This window comes from Primulina eburnea, chromosome 7 (genome assembly GCF_022965805.1).
Source record: "Primulina eburnea isolate SZY01 chromosome 7, ASM2296580v1, whole genome shotgun sequence".
Taxonomy (NCBI): Eukaryota; Viridiplantae; Streptophyta; class Magnoliopsida; order Lamiales; family Gesneriaceae; genus Primulina; species Primulina eburnea.
Window position 1 is genome coordinate 11,986,250 of NC_133107.1, and position 18,877 is coordinate 12,005,126.

The following is an 18,877-nucleotide window of genomic DNA, read 5'->3' on the forward strand; positions in this document are numbered from 1 at the left end:
TTATGCCACCAAGGTATGAAGTTCCTTTAAAGTAATATATTGCAGCCCCTTCAGAATCAATATGGTGCTTGTTGGCATGAAACAATGATGAGGGTAAGGAGCAGGCCATATACTACTAAAATCGTTCGCTCAATGATGGAGAATATAGATACTCTGCCATTGAAAAGTTGTGTTTAGCCTTATTCTATGCATGTACTAAGCTAAGGCACTGTTTAATCTAGTTAACATTGCATGTAATGTCAACAACTTATTTGATTAAATATATGCTTATTAGGCTAGTTTTGTCAGGCAGAATAAGGAAGTGGTAATTAGCTTTAGCAGAGTTCACTTTGATTTATTATCCTCAAAATTTTATGAAAGGACAAGCAATTGCTGATTTCCTAGCTCATCATATAGGTGTAGAAGAACCAATCACGAAAGAGGTTGATATCCAAGTATATGGAGTGGAAGTACAACCATATGTTGAGGTTTTATGGATCAAGTACTGAAGGAACTGCAGATGCAGGAGTGGTGATTATATCCCCACTGGAATGAAAACAATTGTATCCTTCAACATGAACTACCAAGCTAAATACAAAGCACTGGTGATCGGATTGGAGATACCCAAAGATTTGCAAGCAAAAAATATATTGGTAATTGGAGATTCAAAAATGGTACTTAGACAAGTTGCAGGAGAATACAAGTGTACCAGTTTGTCTTTGGCCCCATATTTCATAACCACATCACAGATGGCTGATGATTTCGAGGAAATCACTTTCCATCATATACCTAGGCAACAGAAATGGGAAGCCAATGAACTTGCACAAATCGCTTCCGATATTAAGTTGTCCGAGGATCACAAACCAACTTGTATTGATCCAGAAGAAAAACCATTCATCAATCGCCCAAAAGGGAATCAATGTATAAACTTTCAATTTGGATGTTAATTTGGCAGATGATCAGAGAGAACATGTAAATGAAGATTTACAGTTCCATGAAAGGAAGATCCCACATGGCTTGAAGAAGAGATCTCTCAACTACTTGATGATTGAAAGAGACTTTTATAAAATAAAGGGATGGATGACTTATTGTTACGATGCATTGGGTTCTTTTAGGAATGGAAATTTTGAAGCAAGTTCATGAAAGAGTGTGCGGTGTTCACCAGTCGGGGATCAATATGTGATGGCTTGTTATTAGACATTGATATTATTGACCACAATTGTTGAAGGATTGTATCAAATACTCCAAAGGGTGTCAACCATGACAAAAACATGGCAACAGTCAAAGGGTTACTGCATATGAAATGCATGCAATCATAAAACCATGACAATTTCGAGAGTGGTCCATGGACTTAATCGGTAAGATCTATCCATCATTATCAAAAGGTCATAGTATATAGTTGTGGGCACCAAATTCTTCACTAAATGAGAGAGACGATACCATTAAAGAAAGTAGAACAAAAGGACATGATTGATTTCATCAAGGAACACATTATACATCGGTTGGGATCCCGCAGTCCGTAACCACAGATCAAGGAACTATGTTCGTTGGATCCAAAGTGAAAGATTTTGCAGCAGACAATGTCATCAGATTAATCAGTTCCTCGCCTTATTATTCCCAAGCTAATGGTCAAGCAAAGGCTTCTAACAAAGCGTTGATCAATATCTTGCAGAAAATGATAGAGGGCAGTCCAAGAGATCGGCCTCGATTGTTATTTGAGACCCTATGGGCAAATAGAACTTCTAAAATGAGCGCTACAGGACTAAGTCCTTTTATATTGGCTTTTGGGCACGAAGTTGTATCACCAATGGAAATAATGGTTCCATCTCTGAGGCTAGCCATGCAAAGCTAGTTAATTCCAAAGGTATACAATGAGTCTATTACCACATAGTTGGAGGACCTAGATGAACAAATGGTACAAGTGCTCAACAGACTCTTGATTCAAAAGGAGAAGGCAGCTCGCAGTTACAACAAGATAGTAAAGAGAAAGTCGTTTCATGAATGAGAATTGGTGTGGATGGTTATACTCTCTCTACGAACCATAGACAGGGAGCCCGGGAAATTCTTTCCCAATTAGGAAGGACCATTCAAAGTTCATCACATGTTGGAATACAATGCACATTGGTTGGCAAGTATCGACGGGAAACCCCACAGAAGGTAGATCAATGACAAGTACTTAAAAAAGTATGTTCCCAGCTTTCTAGAAGGAACATGGCAGGGAACCATGTGATATTTGTCTGAATTCATGTATTTGTTTACTCAACGCTAATATAATGACCTTTCAAGAGATTTTCTAGGCTTTTTCTAAGTTATGACCATGATGTTGAGGAATATGTCCATGCATATTGGCCTGTTTGGTCAACAGCCTGCAGGGAGAATTTGTTTGGCCTAAACATATATTATTTAATTAATTTTGAGGCCAAATAATTAATGTCTAAATTGTTTATCTAAATGATAGTATTCAGCAGTTCGATTCTTATTTCAAGTTGAAAGTCAAGGAACTAGCTCGAAGAACCTTGGGTACTCGAGGAACCAATCAGAGGCAAAGCAGAGACCAAATCAAAACAGTTGCAAGTTAGTGAGGCCTCAACATCATCGCGTCCTCGGAGGGAACCCGAACCATCTCATGCTGAGACAAAACAGGAACAACCGCATCTTGAGACGAGACAGGAACAACCTCGTCAAGAGACAAGAACCGAGCAGCCCATTCACGAGACAAGGGTCGAGCAAACCCGTCCCAATGAGAATGTGGGGAACTTGACCCTGGAACAGCTGGGCCAATTTATCACCCGAACTGTGGATGAGACCATGAAAAGGAATCAAGAATCTATCTTTGTAGAGGAACATGCCGCCCGACAGGAGCGTGAAGAATATTTTGAAGTTCACCAGAGCAGTGTTGATGAGACGCAACCCCCTCAAAGTGGAGAGATTAGTGAGATGGGGGAGATGTGGAAGGAGATACGGAGATTGAGGGAGCAGGTAGGAAGCAGGGCGCCGGTACCCAAGAGAAAAAGCCCTTTTTCATTATCCATCTTGGAAGAAGGGCTTCCCCCAAATTTCCGACAATTGAACGTTGGAGAATATGATGGACATACAGACCCCGAAGAACACTTGGGGAGATTTTAGAATGCGGCTCTGTTGCACCAATATTCAGATGGGGTCAGGTGCAGGGTGTTTTTGGGCACACTGGTTAGGTCAGCCCAGCAATGGTTTAATACCCTGCAGCCCAACTCCATACAGTCTTTTGATGATTTTGCTACAGCTTTCTTGCACAGATTTGCCAGCAGCAAGAGGCACCAGAAGAATTATTTGAGTCTTTTTGTGATGAAACAACAAGAGGCTGAAACTTTGCGAGAATTTGTCCAGCACTTCAACAGTGCAGTGCTGGAAATACCAGCGGCTACCCCTGACATCATGATAAATGCCTTTACACAAGGACTGCGAGGAGGAGAGTTTTTTAAGTCATTGGTCAAGAAGCCTCCGTTGAGTTAAAATGATCTGTTGGCTCGAGCTGAGAAATATGTTAATCTAGAGGATGCCCAGCGACACAAGAGGATGGAGCAGCGGCCCGGGGGAGGAAGAGTTGAGGGAGCGGAGAGAGGAGGAAGGAAGAGGGGCGCAGGGGAAAGAGAGGAGAATAAAGTTAGAGACAGAAGACAATTCTCATCACATGTCTTTGTGGATAGGAGTCGTGACGAGGTGATAGAGGTGAGGGTGCCCGAGGAGAGGTGGGAGACGTCGCGAAGGGCAAAGAGCAATGCTAGATTGCCTTCGCGGGACAGACGAGAATGATCCGCATCCGGGAGTCGACCGAGGTCTCGACCGTCCCCTAGGCGTGGTCCAGGCCCTCCATGGATAAATCAGAGGGTCAGAGAGTTGAGGAGGGGAATGAATGAGGATAACCACCCTAAGAGAGGAATGATTCATATGATCTCGGGGGGTGCTATTAATGGAGACTCTGGGCGAGCTCAGAAGGCACATGGGAAAATGTTGGAGAACTTTTAGATATCTATGGGTGCAGACTTACCACAAGACCTCGTCATCAGCTTTCCGGAAGACCTCCGAGGCATTGAACTCCACATAACGATGCCTTGTTGGTGACGGCCACCATTGCTAATTATGATGTGACGAGGATATTTATTGATAATGGAAGCTCCGTGAACGTCTGGTTGAAGAGCACGTTGGATCAAATGAACGTGGAAGGATTTGAGTTTGATCCGATCTCCACCCCGTTGTATGGGTTTGCAGAACACGCCATCCTGACTTTGGGTCAGATTGTTCTTCCCCTATCCTTGGGGACTTATCTTCGGCGGGTAACAAATATGATAGCATTCACCGTGGTGGATAACTTGTCAAAGTATAATGGAATTCTAGGACGGCCAACCCTGAAGGATTTTAGAGCAGTAGCTTCCAGTTATCATCAGGAGCTTAAGTTTCCTGTGGGAAAAGGAGTTGGAGTCTTGTGCGGGGACCAAGAAGTCGCACGTCGTTGTTATGAAAGAATCGTTACGGAAGAAGAAAAGAGAGGTCGCAAGCATTCACATGGAAGCTTGAGCTCAGTCTTACAGTTGTAGAGTCATTCGGAGAAGCTTCTAAGTGGGTAACTTTGTCTTGTGGAGGTACAAGAGGAGCAGAGAGGAAAGTTGGAGAATGCGATGGGTAAGGCTCTAAAGAGGCCAGGGAACGCTTACCACCTTAGAGAATATTAATCTTTACTTTATTTGTGATGTATTTCGTTCCTGAATTTGTCTTATGTTATTAGTTGAAATTTAACAAAGCCGAGTTCTTATATTAAGTTCGTGGATGTTATTGTATTATGATGATGATAAAGTTAAATTTTTCCTGCTAAGGCATCGCCTAGCAGAGGAGCAGAGTGGAGGAAGAAAATTAAATTTTCTTGCTAAGACATCGCCTAGCAGAGGAGCAGACTAGAGGAGGAGAAATAAATTTTCCTGCTAAGACATCGCCTAGCAGAGGAGCAGAGTTTGGGAGATATTAAAATTTTCCTGCTAAGGGGTCGCCTAGCAGAGGAGCAGAGTTTGGGAGGAGAAAAATTTTATTTTCCTGCTAAGGCACCGCCTAGCAGAGGAGCAGAGTGAGACAGGAGAAAATTTTTATTTTTTCTGCTAAGGCACCGCCTAGCAGAGGAGCAGAGTTGGGGATGAAAAAAATTTATTTTCCTGCTAAGGCGTCGCTTAGCAGAGGAGTTAGAGGGTGATGGTAGAGAATCTTTATATTCCTGCTAAGGCCCGGCTTAGCAGAGTAGTTAGAGGGTAGAGGTGGTGAATTTTTATTTTCCTCCTAAGGCCCGGCTTAGCAGAGGAGTTAGAGGGTGAAGGCGTTGAATTTTTATTTTCCTGCTAAGATATCACCTAGCAGAGGAGTTAGAGGGTGGGGGTGGGGAATTTTTATTTTCCTGCTAAGGTATCACCTAGCAGAGGAGTTAGAGGGTGGATGTGTTGAATTTTTATTTTTCTGCTAAAGCCCAGCTTAGCAGAGGAGTTACGAGATGATGAGGTGAGAGTTTTATTTTCTTGCTAAAGCATCGCCTAGTAGAGGAGTCGGGGCTGGTAAATTTTTATTTTCTTGCTAAGGCCCGACCTAGCAGAGGAGTTATAGGGTGGAGGTGTTGAATTTTTATTTTTCTGCTAAGGTATCACCTAGCAGAGGAATTAGAGGGCAGGGGTGGTAAATTTTTATTTTCCTGCTCAGGCGTCGCCTAGCAGAGGAGTTAGAGGTTGAGGGTGGAGAATCTTTATTTTCCTGCTAAGGCATCGCCTAGTAGAGGAGTCAGAGGGTGACGAGGTGAAATTTTTATTTCCTGCTAAGGCGTCGCCTAGCAGAAGAGTTAGAGGTTCAGGGTGGAGAATCTTTATTTTCCTGCTAAAGCATCGCCTAACAGTGGAGTTAGAGGGTGAGGAAGTTAAAGTTTTATTTTTCCTGATAAAGAAAATTTTAGCAGAGGAGTCAATGGCACGGGGAAGTGGAAGTTATTTTCCTTCAAAAACTTAGTAGAGGTCTTTGGAGATAGGGGTGACGAGGGAATACCGTGTTAGAAAAATTTATTTGGTTTGTCGATAACGAACGATTTTTGCCGCTGCGAAAATTAAGGGGATGGACCTGTCCGATCATGTCGCGGGTATCGACCTGCCCGGTAAGGTCGTGGGGGCTTGTGGGAAATTCCCCCAAAAGCTCTTCAAGAACCAAGGGATGCGGGCGAAGGGACAGTGCGAAGCGCTGTGCTAGGCGAGAGTGCGGGATGGGTGTCCGAGGCAGGGGCGCTCGTCTGGGCGAGGGCGCGCCGGGCGAGCTTCAGCACTCGGGCGAGGGGCGAGCTGGTATGAGCGTGTGGCGAGGGTGGAGCTGGTGGTTGGGCGAGCACGAGAGCTGGTACGAGCAAACTGGTAGGGGCGAGCATGAGAGCTGGTAGGGACGAGCATGCGACGAGGGTGGAGCTGGTGTTTGGGCGAGCACGAGAACTGGCACGGGCGAGCTTGTAGGGGCGAGAACGAATGCTAGTAGGGGCGAGCGCACGACGAGGGTGGAGTTGGTAGTTGGGCAAGCACGAGAGCTGGCACGGGCGAGCTGGTAGGGGCGAGCACGAGTGCTGGTAGGGGCGAGAGCGCGACGAGGGTGGAGCTGGTGGTTGTGCGAGCACGAGAGCTGGTAGGGGCGAGCACGCGGTGAGGCAAGAGCTGGTGGTTGGGCGAGCACGAGGGCTGGTGTTGGTCTGGCGAGGGTAAGGGCTTGTGGCTACTAATGGGCGAGGTGCAGGGCTGTGCTGGACGAGGGGCGTGCATAGTGAGGGGCAGCCAAGGCAAGGGCGAGGGACGAGGTTGGCAGACGGGGGCAAGTGAGGTGCTGCACAAGGAGGGCGTGCAGGCGAGAGGCATGTGAGGCGAAGGCGAGGTGGCGAGGGCTTGCGGTTGTTGGTGAGATGGTGTTAGGGCGAGGGTGAGAAGGTAGGGAGGTGCAGGCTAGTGATGTGTGGGCGTGGGCGAGATGGTGTGGAGCTGAGGATGAATGGGAGAAATGAAGAGGACCCTTATTTACAGGAGAGGCCCAGATCAGGTCTAGCTCTTCAGAGGAGGAATTTTATTTAATTTGCTTCCAAATTTTTGGAGAATAATAAGCAGCAGGGGAAAAATACGCAGCTCACACCTCGTAAATCGACGACAACACAATTAATCGAACTTTGAACCTGCGATTCAGTTCCACTCGGGAGGGGGAGACTGGTGATACCCCATGGATGGGCCCATTACCCCTGCTGGTGATACCCATGGATGAGACCATTACCCCTGGCCCATCCCTAGCCCAAATGGAAGACAGGCCCATCAAGGGCTCGTGTATTCTCTTATAAATATCAGGTTTGAGCGTATGATAATTCATTCACTATATTGTTTTCAGCAGCACCCTAAGCTGCTCCCCCTATATCCTCAGTCTCTGACTTGAGCGTCAGAGGGGCTACGCCAGGACACCCTCCTGGCCCCCTCTTAATGATCTTATCTATGATTTCAGGCTCAGGATAATTTCAAAACCTGCGTCTGTACTAGTGACACTTGTTGGGAGCGGACCCTAAATTTCCCGTGAGTAGCGAAAGTGGAGAGGTAACGTGGCCCTTGTTGCTGAATTTGTGGATTGACTGTTAGAAGAAATTGTCATGTTAAAATGAAGAAATAAAGAGTGAAATAGCTCTCGCATATCTAACAATCAATTAAATATTCAAATTCTCTCCAGTTTTAGCATTCCATTGACGACGAATTTCTAACATAGATTTTATTTCGTAGAATAATATTTTCCAAATTTCAGCACTATTTTCAACTTATATTTCCTAGTTCCCTTAAATTTCCAGCAACTTATTTCAATTCTTCTTATTGTAAATTTTATGCATATTTCCTTTCAATTAATGACGAAGCCAATTCAATTGTCATTATTAAATTTTTCGATTTTATTTTCATCACTTTTACAAATTAGTTTCCTTAGTTTTTGATGCTTAAGATTATAATTGACAGTTGAACTGAGGCTCCCAATTGCTTGATTTAGAAGTTAGATTTTCTTTTTTTACTGATTTTATCACGTGATGTGCCTGACACGATACGCCTACAACACTCACTCGCCAATTTTGTGTGCAAACAAAGACCAAAACCATTTTGATCTCTCCAATATGAAAAATGTACCTTTTTTTTCGTTAATATTAATTTGGTGACCAAAAACTTCTAAAAATCGAGAGTGCTTTTTTTCTATGTTGTAAAATAAGACAAACCGGAACGATTTTGACATGTTCTTCAAAAATATAATTCGAGGTTTTTTGCCTTTTTTTTTTTTTGAAAATTATGTTTCACAATTTTAAATGTTATGGCGCAAGAAATGTTGGTAGATAACTCTAAGGGTGTGTTTGGTTGAGTGGATTAACTAAGGATAGATTAATAGTCCAATATTTATCGTTAAAATTTTAAGTTGTTTTAATAATCATTTTGACCCGGTTTAAGATCCAATTTTATTAAAGAGAAATATTTCCTCCCAATTTATCTTATCATAAATTCATTTGGTTTTTCCAATAAGAGTAGTACACTCTTTAGAGTAGGTCTCTTGTGAGACGGTCTCACGAATCTTTATCTGTGAGACGGGTCAACTCTGCGGATATTTACAATAAAAAATAACACTCTTAGCATAAAAAGTAATACTTTTTAATGAATAACCCAAATAAGAGATCAGTCTTACAAAATACGACACGTGAGATCGTTTCACGCAAGTTTTTGCCCACTCTTTAACTAGGGTTGAAGAATGATTTTATATTTAAAATTTTAACGATATATGTATATGCTTTAATAAGATGGTATCGCTGAAAAAAATTAAAATAAACTGTACTTATTTAAGCCTAACCATGATTCTAAAATCTACGGTTACATTTCCTAATTCTGAAAATGAATCGCTTGAATATTCTTTTAAGGCAAAAACTTGTGTGAGACGGTCTCACGGGTATTATTTGTGAGACGGATCTCTTATTTGGGTCACCCATGAAAAAGTATCACTTTTTATGCAAAGAGTATTACTTTTTATTGTGAATATGGGTAGGGTTGACCCGTCTCACAGATTATAATCCGTGAGACGGTCTCACATGAGACTCACTCTTCTTTTAATTACGGTACCTAATTAGCACTTTCGGTTTCGATTTAAACATATTTGAATTGAAATTTATTTATTTTTTTAGTTTTGTAGATCTGGAAAAAACAACAATACGATTTGTTGTTTAAACTAAATAAAAGTTAATTATTTAATAGTTTCATCATGCAAAAGTAAAAATGTTCGACTTTTTGTTACAAAAAATACAAATAGGTGTTAATTCTAGTTTTTATATATATTATCTATCTATATTATAATATTTAAAATATTAAAATTTAAGATTAATATATAGTTTTGGTCAAGGTTTTTAATCATACATATTATTATTTAATTTTTAGTTTATATCATATCATTAGTATTATGAAAAATTGATAATATATGTTAGTTTTATAAATTTTTGGCTTTTCAATAATTTAAAATGAAGTTGAATGAACATAGAAGATAAATGTTTCTCATTTCTAAATGTGGAGTAAGTATCTTGTGAGACGGTTGCACTAATCTTTATCTGTGAGACGGGTCAATCATATCGATATTCACGATAAAAAGTAATATTTTTAGTATAAAAAGTAATACCTTTTCATGGATGACCCAAATAAGAGATACGTCTCACAAAATACGACTCATAAAACCGTCTCACACAAGTTTTTGCCTTAAATATGATAGCACATAATGATAAAATATTATTGTTTTAAAGATGAACCACTTTCATTTTTAGAATTTATATTTTTTGATAAGAAATTTGTAATGTTATTATCATATATTATAGTATATATATGTAGTCATATTGATATTTATCTATTATATTTATAATAGATAATTTAGAATATTTAAATTGTGTTTAAAAATACTCAAAAAAATTATTTGAACAAAATTAAAATTTATCATATGTTGAATCGAACCGAACCAAAACCTAAGTATAAATTCTTAATAAGTCTTTTCTGAGATGGTTTTACGTATCGTTATCCGTTAGAAAAGATCATCTTTGTTTATATTTATAGTAATAAGTAATATGTTTGATATAAAATTATTACTTTTTCGATGAATGAATCAAAATCAATAATATTGGATTGGTTCCGCTTTTATTATAAACCGAACCGATTCGGATTTTGGTGACCCTCCTGATACGAACGTTGGTACAAGTAAACTTCATCGAAATAAAAAATTAAAGATGCTCTTTGGGAAAAAAGGTTATTTGCGGGGTGCAATCTGCCAAAATCCTATCTTCAACCAAACAATTTGCACCATAAAAATTCCCTCTCGTTTAGCTCGCACTCATCTCCATGACACTGATTCGCTGAGTATGTAAGTTTTCTTCACGATTCCATGTTTGATAAATTTATCGTTTAAATTTCGACAATTTTTGTGGTTTTTATGTTTAATTTAGTTGAGTATCGGCCGGAATGAAGTGAAATAGGGATTTTTAAATGAAAATATAAGAGAATGGAAGTTACTTTTGAAATAATTTTAAATTTTTTTATCCCATTTGGCTGTGAAAAAGGTGTCATTTGGGAAATACGGACTGAAATCCGAAGAGGGCTACCATCAGTTTATGATCAATTCCATCATATTTTCTAGGTTGTGGGATTTTATAGTGATTAGTGTTGAATTTCGATTTGTTTTAGATTTCTTCTGCAAACTTTTATTGATCAATGTATACATTATAATGTACGAAAGAGTTAATGGGGATAGAACTTTTGCTCCCTAATGTTCTTGCAAAATTTAGTTATTTTCTTTAGCCTCGTTTATCTGAGCATTCTACTTGTGTGTGTTGTTGAAGATTTTACTTTACTTTTCTTGATAATTTGAGGGGAATTGGAAGTATAGGTCTGATAACTGTTAGTTTTGGTTGTTTGACACGTATCCTTCGATTATGTGAAAATCTTGTCAAATATTTAATATACGGAATAAGATGAAGGTGGCGACTCATCCTCGAACCTATATGCTATTTCAATCAATTTCAGGAGTTCATGTGTACATTTCTTCTGAACATTCAAGTTCATCCTGGGTTAGCTAAGCCGTTTCACTTTCATATTTATGTTTTCCCAAGAGAAAAGATCTAGTTTAGGGTGTAACATATTAATACAAGCATAAGGATGACTGTGCATTAATGTTTTAGACAGTATTTGACGTGGAACTAAATAGTGGCGTAATCAAGTTGCCAATAGATGCCTTCTACAATATTTCCTGTGTGATGCACTTGGTTAACTTGGTAGACTTTCTTGCAAGCATTCTAAATATTGAAGAAACACAAGCAATGTAGATTTTAAACATGCACCAAGTAGTAATAGGCTTTACAAGTTGCCTACAGAGAACCTAACTTCTTCTGTGGATTGACTTTAGAGATGGAAAATATTGTCCTCAGGGAGGTTAGTTTTCCATAGAAACTAGCCTCCAATGCTTGTGAGATGAAAAATTATTCTCTGTAGGATTAACTCCTTCTGACTGCACATTAAAGTATGTGTAATTGACTAGTGTTATCTTGTTCTTTGGAATCAGGTGACTGGAAACTGCAATTCGCTTTGTGAATGTACTCTACTCTACATGAGAAGATTAATATCTTCCAAGGATAATTCCAATTGTACGAAAAACCATTATATAGCTTCCACCACATTTTGAATTTAGCCTAGAACTCGAACCAGTAAACTCCAGAATGCTATCCTTGAATAAACCTTTCACTTCTTTTCCCTTGCAAATATCATGTCCAATTCAACATTGCCACATTTATTCTCTACCTGTAGGACGACCTATCAGAAGCACTAGAGATAATGACAGTAACACCACTAGCAGTGACGACGTAAATGCATCACCAACTCTTCCCCCACCCATCACACCACCAGAAACAGTAGAAATACGGTTCAAAAGAGGTTCGAGGAAAAGAAGAAAGCAACAAGAAGATGGTGTTATCAATAAAATGCCATCTAAGAAGGCTTCGGCTCCCAAGGACTGGGAATCCATGAATCTCACTGAGAAGGCAACAGAGCTGTATATAGGTGAGAAGGGTCTATTATTCTGGCTTAACAAGCTAGCTTATGCTTCCATCTTTATAATTATCGGAGGATGGATACTGTTCCGTTTTGTTGGTCCTGCACTCAACTTGTATCAGCTGGACGCCCCTCCGCTATCTCCAACATCCATATTGAAGGGTTCGTGACAAAATAATTCTAGGTCTTTGTAACCTTTTATTCAAGTGCGAGAGGAGAAACCAAGAAAGCAGTGAGAGGTGAGGAGAACCTTGAAGTTCTGAAGTTTGCCAAATTGTGTATGAGCTTGAGTTGTGAATGACACGACTTAGTTAAAGCTTTAAATTCCACAGCATTTTTTGTGTTTTTCGATGAAGAGTAAAATCACTATCTTTTAGTTGCATAATCTTGATTCCTGGGTTTTGTTAAAAAAAATGGCTTTTACATGTTTATTCACCGATCATTTGAAAGTAGTTGTATTCATATTGCATTGAGAATAAAATGATCACTATTATAATTTTTTTTATTAAATTAGTTCATGTAAAAAAAATTCCAGCTAAATTGGATATAATTTAATTTAATTATTTAAACACAAAAATAAAAATTCGTATTCATGATTCAAGAAAGCTTTAATAGAAGGTAATTTTCTAGATTATCTTTTAATATGAGACTTGTAGAATTTAGCCAAAGTGGACGTGTGTGTGTGTATATATATATATTGTGCTAACTGTTGGTCTCACGTGCGAAATTTGAGATAATAAATCTGAAAATAAAGAATAAACTGGACACAGAGATTTACGTAGAAAATCTCTAAAAATTATTAGGGTAAAAACCACGAGTAAGATGAAAAGAATTTCACTATGATATTTTGTGGTGTACAACTCACTCACTGTGTTTCCAAAAAGAACACTCACTCTCTTAATACAGGAGAACAAACACCTCACAAATATTATAGAACTAAGCACTCAAATACTAAAGAATGAGATAAAACTCGAAGAAGGGATGTTTAAGAATGAAGGGGGAGCTCTATTTATAGAGCCACTGTCAGTGTGAAAACGCGTATAAAAACGTGTTTTCTCCTCTTCAAAGTATGAAATTCAAATTTGCCAACTTTGCCAATTCAAAGAAGTCTGTACCAATTGTACATTAAATGGTGTCTTCAACCTTTGATCCCACCTATTGCCGACATTTCTCACACTTAGAGATTTGATTGATAATCAAATACATCTCCACAGATCCTTTCAATCTTGTCATTACCTGCTGCTTACATTTCTGCTAGTCCACTTGAGGATCGACACCACTCAAACTTATCAGTGTTCACTGGCTTTGTCAGACAATCAGCTATGTTATCTTTTGTATGTATCTTCTGCATATCCACACGTCCTTCTTCTACTACTCCTCGGACAAGGTGAAATTGGACTCCAAGGTGTTTAGTCCTGGAATGAAAGGCTAGATTCCTTGCGATGTGCAAGGCACTCTGACTGTCACAAAACAAAGAAACCTTCTCTTGTTTATGCCCGATATCTTCCAATAACCTTTTAATACTATATTGCCTCCTTGCAAGCTTGAGTAGTTGCCTTGTATTCTGCCTCAATTGTAGACAACACCAAAACTGTCTGTAGTTTTGAAACACAGCTTACAGCTCCTCTTGCAAGTGTAAACACATAACTAATAGTAGATTTCCTCTTATCAGGATATCAAGATCACCTGCATAATCTGAATCGACATAGTCCCTGAGTGTGATCCTCCATAACATAATACAACATTCGAGGTACCCTTAATGTATCTAAGGATCCTCTTAACAGTGCTCCAATGCTCTCGTCGAGGATTCGACATATACGACTAACTGCTCCCACTGCTTGAGCAATGTCCGGTCTTGTACAGATCATGGCGAACATCAACTTCTCACTGCTATGGTACTCGAGACATCTCCATCCTCTCTGCTTCACTGATAGGACACATCTCTCAGGATAACTTGAAGTGAACAGGAAGAGGGGTCGATAATAGCTTACTATCTTGCATGTTGAAGCGTTGCAAGACTTTCTTCGAATACTTTTTCTGGGAAAGCCAAATCTTTCTGTTACTTCTATCTTGGTGAATTTGCATCCCTAGAATCTTGTTTGCTGGTCCCATGTCCTTCATATCAAAATCCCTAGCCAACTGTGCCTTCAATCCTTGGACCTGATCTTTGTTGGGGCCTGCTACCAACATGTCGTATACAGAAAAATAATATAATCATCACCAGACCTCTTGAAATACGTACAAGGATCTGCATTCAGTCGGTTGTATCCAAGGCTCATGATATAGGAATCAAATCTGTTGTACCAACACCTCGGCTCCTGTTTGAGACCGTACAGAGATTTGTTCAACCTAACAAACCAAGTTCTCCTTGCCTTTTTCCGCAAAATCTCCTGGCTGGAGAATATAGATTTCATCTTCAAAATCTCCATGAAGAAATGCCGTTTTCACATCTAGCTGTTCTAGACGTAGGTCAAACACCACACATAATGCTAACATTACTCTAACTGTTAGAAGCCGAACCACAAGAGAAAATATCTCATTGAAGTCAATGTCTTCTTTCTGAGCATACGTTTTTACCACTAATCTAGCACGATACCGCTCCACTTGGTTATTGCCATCATGCTTGATCTTATAGACCCATCTGTTACCAGTGGCTTTCCTCCCTCGTGGTAGTGTAACAAGATCCCAAGTTTTATTCTTGTCTAATGCTTTCCAATTCTTCTTGCATTGCTATCATCCACAAGGATACATCTGAGCTTTGAGTAGCCTCGTGGAAGCTCGATGGCTCACCATCCTCTGATAATAGACAATATGCAATGTTGCTTTTAGTGACATAATCTGAAAGCCAATCTGGTGGTCTTCTGTCTCGAGTTGACTGTCTCACATTGGAAACCTCAGACTCAACATGTTCTTGTTCTTCGTGCTCTGGTACTGCTTCACAAGAAACTTGACCTTCGTCCAGTCGTTTTTTCCACCTGAAATATAGTAGTTTCTGAATTCAGTGTGATTTTCTCTCCCTGTACTTTATCTTCCTTGTAGATAACATCCCTTACTAATGACAAGCTTGTGAACAGTAGGATCCCACAAGCGAAACCCCTTTACTCTATCAGCATAAGCCAAGAAGATACATTTTCTGGATTTCGAATCCAAGTTCGATCTTTCTTGCTCATTGTACAGAACAGGACTTCCAAATGTACGCAAATGAGAATAATCTGTCGGCTTCCCGATCCATATCTCCATCGGAGTCTTCAGATCAATCGCCACTGAAGGAGAACGATTGATAATATAACAAGCGGTTTTGAGTGCCTCCGCTCGAAATGACTTGTCTAGACCCACAGTCCTCAACATAGCTCTTGTTGTGTCCAACAAGGTCCTGTTCATCTGCTCCGTCACTCCATTATGTTGAGGTGTGTAAGCCATACTGAATTGTCTTTTGATGCCTTCATGTTGACAATATGCATCGAATTCATCACTAGTATATTCTCCACCATTGTCAGTCCTTAGACACTTGATTTTCTTTTCAGAATAAAGTTCAACTCGCGCTTTGAAATCTTTGAAGATCTAGAAAACATCTAATTTCTTCTTGATTGGATACACCTAACATCTCCTAGCAAAATCATCAATGAACGAGACAAAGTATATCGCTCCTCCTAGGGATACAACATGTGCTTGCCAAACATCCGAATGAATCAGCTCTAATATACTTTTTCTTCTGGCAGTAGAAGTGCCAAATTTAATCTATGTAGTTTACTGGTAACACAATGCTCACAAAAAGTAGTGACACTTTTGTAAGTCCTGGCAGCAGCTTCCGTTCTGAGAGAATTTTCAACCCTCGTTCTGACATATGCCCGAGCTTTTTATGCCATAACACTGTTATTCTTCTCCTGAACTAATTGATGCAACAACTAGTTCTGCCTCTTTGTGTGTTTCTCCCAAAAGTACATACAGATTTGCAGTAACTTTTTGCGTCTTCATAACCACAAGCGCATCCTTCAAATTTTCATGATCTCGTTCTCGATACGGGTTTTGCACCCGATGTCATCCAATTACACCAAGGACAAAAGATTATTCGTCAGTCCTTTCACGTGTCGTACCTCTTGTATGATGCGAATGGTGCCATCAAACATCTTTATTTTGATAGTACTGACCCCAGCGATTTCCAAGGCATGATCATTTCTCATGAATACAGATCCTCCTGAGACTGGTTCATAATGATCAAACCATTCTCTCCTGAGACGTCATGTGCCACGTCGCTCCTGAACCCATAATCCATGTGTCACAAAATTTGTGTCTGACTTCTGCAACTGTTGCCGCTTCACTGAATAGTATTTCACCACTGCCTAGATTACTAGCCACATTTCTTTGAGAACTTTTATCGATACTCATACACTCTTTCTTGAAGTGCCCTTTACCGTCACATTTAAAGCAGTAAATATTTTTCTTCTTACTTCTTGACTTTGATCTACCTCGTCTTTGGCTCCCACTAGAGTCACGATCCATAAATTTTCCTCTTATCATCGGTAAAACAATTTCCTGATTCAAAGTTACCAACATATCTTCCTTATTCTTGCGCCGGGTTTCTTCTCCGAGAACCGCAGTTAAGATATCGTCGAATTTTAAAAAGCCCATAAGAATATTGTTGGTAGTGTTGATGATAAGTTGATCGTATGAATATGTTAGACTTTAAAGTAGAAGCTCCGCATGTTCATTTTCTCCTATTTTATGCCCTATAGAAGTGAGTTGGGCAAATAGAGTATTTAGTGTGTTGCTATGGTCAGTCATCGATAAGGATTCCACCATCCGAAGAGTATAAAGCCTTCTCTTTAGGAAAATCATGTTGTGTAGCGACTTGACCTCGTACATCTTTGTCAGAGTATCCCAGATACCTTTTGCTATTTTTATCTCAGAGATACTTGACAATATTTCGTCTGCTATAGCCAAGTGTAAATTGGCAACGGCATTATCATTCATCTCATTCCACTTTCCATCATCCGTGATCTCCACTGGTCTATCTCCAATAGCTGCCAAGCAATTCTCCTTTTTTAAAACTGCTTGTATCTTTATTTTCACAGCATAAAATTGCTTCAATTGAATTTTGCTATATTGTACCTTCCCGCCATGATGTCTACAACAATTTTAGTAGACTAGACAAAATAATCTTGCCTTAATAAAAAATCTCAAAAAATCTTTGCTGATGTGAAAGATAAGCCTAGGCTGCAATCACAAAGCATACTCAGAATTTTAAGAAATTTTAAACTGGCTCTGATACCACTTGTTGGTCTCACGTGCCGAATTTGAGATAATAAATCCAAAAATAAAGAATAAACTAGACACCGAGATTTATGTGGAAAACAAAAAAAACCACGGGCAAGATATATTTTGTGGTGTACAACTCACTCACTCTGTTTCCAAAAAGAACACACACACTCTTAATACAGAAGAACAAACACCTCACAAATATTATAGAACTAAGCACTCAAATGCTATAGAATGAGAGAAAACTCGAAGAAAGGATGATTTCAGAATGAAGGGGGAGCTCTATTTATAGAGCCTCTGCCAGTGTGAAAACGCGTATAAAAAACGTGTTTTCTCCTCTTCAAAGTATGAAATTCAAATTTGCCAACTTTGCCAATTCAAAGAAGTCTGTACCAATTGTACATCAAATGTTGTCTGCAACTTTTGACCCCACCTATTGCCGACACTAACAACTTGAGCCCTTCACCCGAATGGCGGGGAGAGATTACGAGAAGTTTAGGTTTTTTTTTACTGTCTTCTTCTAGGTTTCTTTACATGTATAATTATTTCTCTTAAGTTATATTTGTTTCAATATTATGGATGTCAAGATAATCAAAGTTATGGTAATCATATCTTTTTTAGGGCAAATACTTGTGTGAGACGGTCTCACGGGTCGTATTTTGTGATACTGATATCTTATTTAGGTCATCCATGAAAAAATATTACTTTTTATGCTAAGAGTATTACTTTTTATTGTGAATATCGGTAGGGTTGACCCATCTCACATATAAAGATTCGTGATATCGTCTCACAAGAGACCTACTCCTTTTTGAGATGGTAGAGAATCGTAATTATATCAATTAATTTTGATATCATAGTTATTTTATCTATGGATTTTTTGTACCTATAAATATGTCATTCACGTAACCCATTTTATATATATTGAATTTGCTTGTTCTGTTTATTTTACATTGTATTCTGTTAGTATTTTGCATTTATTTATAGTACGTTATGAGCACGAATATATATAGATATGTTCTTCATTTTTAATTCTTAAATTTATCAATTTGTGGCATCTCATATACACGTTAACTATTTTGTTTTCTTTCTTTGACCCATATCAACGCATTACCATCTCATAATATGTTTGAAAATCATGTGGAACACTTTAACTTTTGTGTGTACTTATTTGATTGTTTCTCTATGAATATAATATAAGTTGTTCACTTATTAATTTTTTTTATATAGATTTGATAATATCAAAATATCTCAAAGCTTGAATTTGCCGCTCTTGATATATCCAGCAACAATTATCTCTCTTGGATATTAGATGCTGAAATACATCTAGATGCTATAAGCATTAGAATACCATCAAGGAGAAAAATAGTGAATCACCGCAAAATCATGTGAAGGTTATGATATTCCTTCGTCGCCATCTTCATGATGGTTTGAAGATTGAATATTTGACGATAAAAGATCCAGTCGATCTTTGGCAAAATTTGAAAAAAATATACAGCCATCAAAAGACGATGATTCTCCCAAAAGCATGTTATGGTTGG

At 39.0% G+C, this 18,877-nt stretch overlaps 1 protein-coding gene across 4 annotated transcripts; it reads left to right on the top strand.

Moving 5' to 3' along the window:
* Nucleotides 1–10,250: 10,250 nt before the first annotated feature.
* Nucleotides 10,251–12,585, top strand: LOC140837240 (uncharacterized). Of its 4 annotated transcripts, none has more exons than XM_073203326.1 (2): nucleotides 10,251–10,400; nucleotides 11,599–12,585. In XM_073203326.1, exon 2 carries the CDS (start codon nucleotides 11,753–11,755, stop codon nucleotides 12,251–12,253), a length of 501 nt encoding a protein of 166 aa, XP_073059427.1. In that variant the 5' UTR covers nucleotides 10,251–10,400; nucleotides 11,599–11,752; the 3' UTR covers nucleotides 12,254–12,585. The 4 variants fall into 4 exon arrangements, with proteins under 4 accessions (XP_073059427.1, XP_073059426.1, XP_073059429.1 ...); XM_073203325.1 differs by having other exon boundaries at nucleotides 10,255–10,404; XM_073203328.1 differs by lacking the exon at nucleotides 10,251–10,400 and adding an exon at nucleotides 10,420–11,107.
* The last annotated feature ends 6,292 nt before the right edge of the window (nucleotides 12,586–18,877 follow it).